This window comes from Hemicordylus capensis, chromosome 4 (assembly GCF_027244095.1).
Source record: "Hemicordylus capensis ecotype Gifberg chromosome 4, rHemCap1.1.pri, whole genome shotgun sequence".
Taxonomy (NCBI): Eukaryota; Metazoa; Chordata; class Lepidosauria; order Squamata; family Cordylidae; genus Hemicordylus; species Hemicordylus capensis.
The window spans coordinates 94,268,446-94,277,472 of record NC_069660.1 but is presented as its reverse complement, the minus strand read 5'-3'; the positions used below and the strand labels follow the sequence as shown (position 1 = coordinate 94,277,472).

The following is a 9,027-nucleotide window of genomic DNA, read 5'->3' as shown; positions in this document are numbered from 1 at the left end:
TATTTTAATTATGTAAGTATTTCTTTGTGAAGTATTGTTTTTGTGAAGTATTGTTTTATCACATAATTTTTCTCTAAGAACCATTTTGAATGCTTGGATTATTTAGAGATTTGATGTTACTGTGACATTCTTACATGTTTGACATTTTTCTTCTGCAGACAATCAGCCAGATTCCCTGCCTTGAACAAAGAATTCAGCTCTGTTCAAATAGCTGCAAAATCACATTTCAAATAGTCTGATAGACGAAGCAGGTCTTCTCAAAAATGGAAGAGGGCAAGAGCTCGAAAAGTGGAAATCATGACACAAGAAAATCTGTCCGCAATGTCTGTGAAGAAAGCAAAGCTGTCAGAGTTGCAGCCAATCAAAATTATAAACATAACAAAAATGACAAATCTGTAAAAGAAGCTGGGAAAGGTTCTTTAAGTGGAAGCAGTAGCAAAAAAACTAAGCAAAATGACATTTGTCCTGAAAAGTCAGGAGAAAATAAATCATGTAAGACAAACAGTTGTGTTCCTGGATGTAAAGACTTGGAGTCAAACCTTCAAGATCAAACTCATAGCCAAGCAAAAAGATCACCAACTGTACCAACAGCAGCAGAAAACCTGAAACAGTCAAGAGTTCAGCATATGGATGAAAACCCTCCAAACGCCCATATTGCAAGGAACGGCATCAGTACACAAACCTTACCAACTACGCAAAGAGGGACTTCTGAACTGGAAAATCCTTCAGGAGATGATATATCCAAAAGTAATATGAATCTGCCTGGTGACTCAGGCAAGAGTGGTTTGGATCAGAGACCAATGGAGCACAATACTGAAGACTCATGTGAGTGCTGTATTCAGTTTCTTATAAAAGGAAAAAACCACTGTAGTCTGAAGTGTACTTTGAATGGCTTCTGATTTGCGTAGTTTAATTACATGAAATGAATCAAGCACAGCATCAAAACTATTTTAATTTAAGCAAGCTAGAAAACTTTTTAATACAAAGCTGGGGTTCTCAAATCTTTTGATACTGTGACCCCCCCTAAATATTATGATGTATAGACCAGAAACATCTTGCTGAGGGTCAAGCAACGTATTTCCAGTCTAGCAGAGTGCTTCCAGAGCACAGGCAAGCTCCGAAAAACATTTGTGCTCTTGCGCAAGAGTGGAGGAGTGCCCACACATTGGAAGCACCGCAGACGAGTGCAGGGGCTAGTGCTTCATTAATGTTAGGAGCACACACACTTTGTTAGTCAGGATGTTATCCACTGATTTGATTAGACAGAGATAAATAAAACATTTACCTTTACAATGAGGATGAGCTTTCGTAGTCCTAGTTAGTTTTTTCAAAACTGGGTTTTATGTTTGAGACTGCCAGTCTAATTTTGGGCTCCAAGTTATTTTTATTAGGTATTTGCAACTTCTGAAAACTCCACAAGTAGGAGTCAAGCAAAGGGAATCAATATTTTCATGACTTTCTCACTTAGTTTTAAAATTCAGGAAGAGACACTGTCAAGAACATAAAGCAAAGAGCTGCTCCAACTTCTCCAAGGCATGGAGAGGTGGATAAGTGCTGAAAACCATCTGGATTCTCTGCTGCTCACAAAGCCAAGGGCCGTGCTGCAATGGCACTTTGACCGCTCACTAGATGAGCTCTAGTGAGTTTCTTCCAAGAAAGAATTCTCCCCTGGCCAATAAGCCAAAGAAGTAACACCGCTGTGCCTGCCCTTGGCTTTGTGAGTAGCAGAGGAGCAAAGTAGTTGTTGGCTTCTGTCTCTGTCTGCCACTCATCATCCCTGCCCGTCGCCATACTTTGGACATGCCAGGTAAGGCCCCTGCTCTCCTGACAGCTCCCTCCTAAGTTGTTTGGGGCCCCCTTTTAGGCTTTTTGGGACCCTCCGGGCAGTCCTGACCCACAGTTTGAGAATCCCTGAGAAAAGAATTATTTTTTCGCATTATAGTATCAGTACAGAAATAATTAGAGCCCTGGAGGAAAATATTCTCATGTATTTTGCTTAATTATTATTAAGCAAAATTAAATGCTATGATAGATTTCACAGGTTAAGCAACTGCTTATAAGAACTGTTTGAGAGCAGGTATAGCAGAGTGGCAAAGTGACTGAGCTACAAATTGGCAAATCCTGTAGTTTCAATCTCGTCTCTGCCACAATTTCATTAGCTGTTCTTAGGTCCCATCTGCAATATGGGGATGATAGTACTTATTCAACCTATAAGGTTGTTGTAAGGATTGCAACAAGATGATACATGTGAAGAAGTGCTTTGAACACTTGAAGGTGCTATACAATGCTGAATATTTATTATTGTTAATAATACACCCATTAATTTTTAGCTAAAATCAGATTTTTTTCCTTTCTGGTTAAACAACTTAGTTCATAAGTTGTTAGGTTTCTTTAAAGTGTGAGCAAATGTGTGTCTACATATGGTGCAAAATAAGATGGTAGAATGGTCAGCCCCTCTTTAGACTTCAGATGTGGAATCACATTTTTGAATGTTTTCCTGTGTTAAAATTTTCATGTAAATAGAAAAATGGCAAGCAAATAACTAAAATATTTCATCCTGATGTGCTAGTTTTATATATGAAGGCTTTAACAACAACAACAACAACAACAACAAGGGATATAATTCAAAAGTAGCATCCCTGCCATGCAGTCTGAAGTGGGACAACTGATCCTACCACCCCATTCTGCCATGTGTATAGAACCAGTGTTAATAGAGATTGTATCACCATTGTCCCTATAGTTCTGCAGCATTTATGGGTTTAGTGGGTAGACTGCTAGACTTAGAAATTAGTGACTTGGGCTGAATACAGTGGCTAGTATCCCAAGTAATGAAGAATGCACATAAGGAACTGCAGGGACATGACAAGCCTGTGCACCCCATCCCCTCCATTCCTCTTCACATGTGCCATTGTGCAATTGGGTGAAACTTCCCAGCTCTGCCTGTGCTCTGGAAGCAATCTGTAAGAGAGGAAACACTTCATTGAGAGTCAGCAATATGTTTCCTTTTTTCCAAAGCACTCCTGGAGTGCAAGCAGAACAGGGGAAGTTTTGCCTGCTTGCACAACAGTCTGTGTGTAGAGGAAGTGGGGGAGTTGTGTGCAGGCCCCAGTTGTGTCCCTGTAGTCTCTCGTTTTGTGTGTGCTTTGTTAGTTAAGATGTCAGCTAGTATACTCAAATGTTCATTGAGTGGCCTAGAACACATTATTGAGTTGTTTCAATCGATCCAACAAACCATGGTAAATTATAGTTAAACCACTGTTTAGGTATGTGCCTGAACTGCAGTTCAAGCACTCTGAGAATTTATTTATTCATTCATTCATTCATTCATTTATTTAACACATTTTTATACCACCCAAAATGCAAATAGAAATTAGAAATGGAACTTTAAGAAAAAGGAGAGCAGGTGCTTACCTGCTCTCCGCTGCCCCTTCCAGCTTCCTGCTTGGGTGGCATGTGTCCCAGAAAAGCCCTACACGTTATCAGTGTACACATGGCATCTGCGCATGTGTGGATGCCATCTGTATGGTCAACAACACCATGCTGACCATGCAAATGGCACATGCGCGGACGCCATGTGCATTCTACTGGCACGTGGAGCTTTTTGGGACATGCCGCCCCAGCAGGTGGCTATAAGCACCTGCTCTCATTTTCTTAAATTTCCCTTTCTGACTTCCCTCAAAGTTTTCGAACTGTGGTTTAGGCACATCCCTACCACAGTTCTCTAGTTCAGATAACAGATGCAGCTGTGATTTAACTAACATGAATTATTTCCATGCAGCTGGACATGAAAGGAGAGGTGGGATAATGTGGGCTTGGTTCTCCTTGGGTTCATGTTCAACCATGATTTGTTGGATTGTCTGAACTGGGCCATAGCCTAAGAAACAACGTTCTTCATCCATAAAATGTAAAGCAACTTGTCTCACAAATTTATGAGCATTTCTGAAGAAAGTTGTTCACTAAACCTCATATGCAACTGAAGAGAATAAAACACTTGCAGATATAGAATTATAGTAATAATTTTGAATGAGTTACATATACAACAGTTCCAGTGTAAGAGAGCTTAGGCAAATAGCTCTCAGTGCTGCTGCAATCTCCTGAGCCTGCCAAAAAGATGTTGCCTAAGGTCAAGGGACCTTCAGTAATTATGTGGGCTGTATCGCAGGTAAGCTGGAGGAGAAGCAGGAAGAGCCTCAAAACTGGGTGGAGGATCTGCCACAAGTGGAGCTCTGCCTGGTTTCCGGATCTCCTCCTCCCCCCCCCGCAACCCACAACACAGTCCATGTAGTTGATGAGGTCCTTCAACTCTTGGCAATGCCTTTTGGGCAGACTTGAGGTTGCAGCGGTGTTGACTGTTGCTTGCACTAACTCTGTTCTTCCACTGGTACACTGTATATGTGAGCCAGTCCTGAGATGGTACTTTTCCTAATTGCTCAAGTTGCTTCATAGACATTGTTCTGGTTCAGGGCAGACATCAGGATGGAAATGGGATTGTATCCCTGGTTTATTTGGAAACCGTGGCCAGAATAAACCAGGGTTGCCTAATTCAGATACCATAATATATCCTGGATATTCTAAGTCAGGGTCAGAAGCAGAACTATTTCACCCCTTGATCACAAATCAGTGTTGTTCGTGCTCCAGCCTAAGGAATGTCATATGAAACCAGGAATCAGTCCTGACTCTGCATGACAGTATCTCAGTACCTTTTATAACTTTCCCCATTTGATGTTGCAAATAATCTAATTGAAATCTTGAATCTTATTTTAAATCTTCATTTCTGTGCATAGTTCCACATAATGATCAAGGGGAGAGCATATCCACATTATGGTCTTTCCTGTGTATTTAATTTCCCCTTATTTTATATTTTAGTTTTTTTGGGGAAATGAGTTAATCCTCAATTTCCCTCCCCATCTTACCAGGCAGAATAAAGAATGCTGCTAAAGAAAGTAATTCAGAGGCTGATTATTTAGAAAATGTTGCTGTAATTGATGAATCTACACTGGTGGCAGAAGAGCAGCTAGGCCTGAAACAAGCTGAAGAACGACTGGAAAGAGATTATATCATCCGCTTAGAAAAAGTAAGTCATGAGTTCCGTTTGTGTTCTAGGAAAGCTGGCCTTGTGTGACCATGAATTGTTCCCTTTGTTAAGCAGGGTCTACCTTGGTTTGCATGGATAAGTGACTACAAGTGAGCACTGTCTGCTATAAGATACTTTCCTTAGGGGATGTGGCCATAGCTCAAGGTCCTGCATTCGCTCCTTGGCATCTCCAGGTTGTGCTGGGAGAGACTCCTGCCTGAAACCTTGAAGAGCCACTGCCAGTGAGTGTAGACACTACTGAGCTAGATGGTCCAATGGTCGGTATAAGGTAGCTCTTTCAGTGTTTGTCAAATTAAATTTGCAACACCTGATTCCCCGCCCCACGCCCCGGAATAAGTTGGGCAAAGTATTTATTTTCTTGGTTTTGAGTTATGAGTCTTGTGATAAGACTAGGGCAATTCTAGGTTTATGATACAATTTACCAATATTTGCCAGTTAGAACCTTCTCATAACTTTATGGGGAAATATGGAAAATAATATATGTCTGCATCTGTTTATAGAAGAAGAAAAGTAATGTAAACTGCCCTGAGCTACTTCAGGAAAGGCAGTATATATAAATTGAATGAATGAATGAATAGCATATGAATGAACTGTTCATTTCTCAGTATGGTAAACAGGGACAATCCCTACCTATTCAATACTATTTTGTTATTGTTTTGGTGAACACTCCCCTGAAACATAACTAAGTGGCTGCTGAATTTTCAGTATTGGTTTTTTCCACAGCGTTCTCCAGAGTACTCTAATTGCCAGTACCTATGCAAGCTCTGCTTAGTTCACATTGAAAATATCCAGGGAGCTCATAAACATATTAAAGAAAAGCGCCATAAAAAGAATATCATGGTAAGTATCTTAGAACAAGGCTTGGAATATTTCTGATCAGAAATATATTCTTAGTTTTAAGTGCTTGGTATAACTTTTAAAAATTAGCATGGCTGATGGAATGGAATCTGGCTGAAACCAAGGCAAATAGTTATTGGACTATAGCTATAGGACAGTGTGGTTGATGGTGAAAAAAAGCTGAGCTACTCTTTAGTTGAGTTCTGTTCCCTGCCCCACCCCCCATATCTCTGGCACTTAGAACAGTTTACAAAATGCATATTTAAAATTTAAAAAATTATAAAGGCCATTGTTTTATCAATAATGCTTTGTCAATTGATTTGATTGATTGAGACTATTGATTGATCTAGGCTGCAGTTTTATCAATAGTGATTTATAAGATTAATATGGTTATAAGGCACTTATATAGGCTGTTCTCATGTGCAGCCAAGAGTGGGCTAAGGCAGCTGAGCTTGCTCTTGGTTGCTTGTAAGAACCAGTGGGATTGCCACCGATCCAGGCAGCGCTTTGGCGGCAAACCCGCCTGCAGAGCCAGCCTCCTAAACGAGGCTAAGGGAGCGAGTGCACTCTTCGCCCTGTTTTTTCTATCATGTGTAGTGCTGGCTGCTTTTAGTGGCTGCTGCTGGGATACCCACAATGCACTGCACATTTGCGCAGTGCATCATGGGATTTCTGGGGGCCGGGATGACACATCCCATGACCCTCCGCACTGTCTGGACCAGAGGAGGATCATCTGGGTGTGCGGGGAGCACAGCCAACAAGGACTGACGGATTGTCTGTGGGGAAGGTAAGTTTGAGCAGCCTTCCCTGCCTCCTGCCCTCAAGCCCTTCTCACTGATCATGAGAAAGGGCTCATAAAACTATATGCTTATAAAGCAGTATTGATAAAACAATTACTACACAAAGCAATAGTAACAGAAACAGCAATTAATCACTCTTCTCTGTCTAAATGTTTGGCTAAATGATAATGTTTTTAAAGTCTTTGAAAAAAATTAGGAACTGGGTTGAACAGGACTTCTCAAGTGAGAGATGTGACTTTTCAAATGTGGCACCAGCACTGAGGAGACCCTGAGACTATTCTCACGACCAGCAAAAATCAGGCTAGGAGAGTCTAGCCCGATTTTTGCTGCTCGTCTAAACTACCGGGCTTGCAGGTGAGCCCAGTGGTTTACAAGTGGCTAACCCACTTGAGAAACCCTCCCCTTAGCCCAGGTTAGCGGAGCAAGCGCTCCACTAATCGGGGTTAATGGATCGTGTGCTGCTGTGGTGCAGCTCCACGCCACGGCAGCTCATGAGGAGACCCCCGACTGGGAGGCTAAGAAGCAACTTCCTGGTTTGGGGGCTCTCTAGCATGCTCTGCACACTCGCGCAGGACATGCTGGAACTTCCAGGGGCTGCGTGGCCCCCGAACTCCCAAGCCCCTGCCGGCTGCATGGCTGATCCGGCAGTCGTGTGGGTGGCCGATCTGGCCCCCCAGGCAGGGCTTGCTGATCGTCTGCGGGGAGAGCGGGCTTAGCCCACTCTCCCCGCAAACCCTTTCAAAGCGGGTCTCACTGATCATGAGACCTGCCTCCCTGTCTCATCTGTTAATCAACTTAAGCTCTGCTAAAGAAGCAGATGCTGCAAGACCTCTCTGAATGATTTCAATAAGCAGGGGAAGAGGAATTCATCTGATGAACTTTGAAAGTGCTTTTTGAGATATTCCAGACCACTTAGGGTAGGGGTTCTCAACTGTGGTATGTTGTTCCAGATGTTGCTGAACTACAACTCCCATCATCCCCAGCCACAATAAATTATAGCTGAGGATGATGGGAGTTACCTGTTTTACATAAGCAGGTAACATTCAATAGGGTAAACCATTTTCTCCCTCCAATGCATGTAATAAATATTTTCACTTGGTACTTTTATACAAATTGACATAAGCAACATCTGGAGTATCACAGGTTGAGAACCCTGAATTAGGGCTTTAAAGTTCAAACCATCACTTTGAATTGCGGCTGAAAACTACTGGGCAGCCAGTGATGTCTTATTACTACAAGTATAATGTGCTGCCTGCAGCTTATTCTAGAGAACAGCTGTAATTACAGCTGTTTTGCACCAGCTGTAATTTCCATATGGTATTCAAGACCAACCCATAGAATTCATTGTAATTATTCATTGTCATATGTTACATGACAGTGGTCAGATCCAAATCCCCTAGAAGAGGAGGTCGTTGATGTACTAACCAAAGCTAGGGAAAGTGCAGTCATAGCAGTGGAGCAGTCTGCACATCTAGGAGAAGAGCTGGGTTCAGGATATCACATCCAGACTACCAACTGGCTCTTCAGCAGGGTGACTGAAACTCCTCGAACAGGCCATTCCTATGCTCACAGATCACATGGATCCTCAAGCATACAAATGTTTGTCTTATCTAGATTTAGCCCTAGTTTCTTCACCCTTATTCATACTTCTGGATTCTGTGATAGGCTCCTGGAACTTGTTTATAGATGTCATTGCTGAATCACTGAATCAGTGGGAAAATAGAGCTCTCCAAGCAGCTTAATGTAATAAGAGCAATATGAGTAGCAAGATTGAATCTTGCAGCACCTCTACAGTATAGTTCACATGAGCTGGAACAAAATTGGTTCTATGCTACCTTCTAGCGATAAACACTGAGATGAATTGGTTCTTTAGAGCTATGCAGACGTTCTTCAGAGATCCTTAGTGCCTGTCATGAAAGAACGTATTGGCATCTAATAGCATTTTCATGATTTATTTATTTTTGCCTTACACTAATGTTTGATTTCTAAGAAAATGAGTAGAATAAGTCCTCTTTTTTAAAAAAAGAGGTAAATGAAAAAGAAATTAGAAATAATTTCAGACCTCTCTCTGGTGTCTCAGTTTGAGGCAGTGGCCAGAGGTGCTTTCTATCAGCTCAGCAGATAGGTCAGCTGCATCCGTTCCTTGAGATAAATGACCTCAGAACAATGGTACATAAGCTGATAACCTCCAGACTTGACTACTGCAATGCGATCTATGGGGGGCTGTGTTTGTATGTAGTCTGGAAACTGCAGTTGCTGCAAAATGCTTGGTCTCCAAGTCATCTTGAAGAGGCC

The 9,027-nt window shown here is 41.9% G+C and overlaps 1 protein-coding gene across 1 annotated transcript in view; it reads left to right on the top strand.

Annotated features, from left to right (window-relative positions):
* The first annotated feature begins 247 nt into the window (after positions 1-247).
* The window catches only part of TUT4 (terminal uridylyl transferase 4), an 82,885-nt gene continuing 74,105 nt past the window's right edge, over positions 248-9,027 (top strand). The window contains exons 1-3 of the mRNA XM_053246543.1: positions 248-825; positions 4,917-5,074; positions 5,819-5,935. Coding sequence (XP_053102518.1) covers positions 264-825; positions 4,917-5,074; positions 5,819-5,935 — 837 coding nt within the window. The 5' untranslated portion in view covers positions 248-263. The remainder of the gene's footprint in view (positions 826-4,916; positions 5,075-5,818; positions 5,936-9,027) is intronic.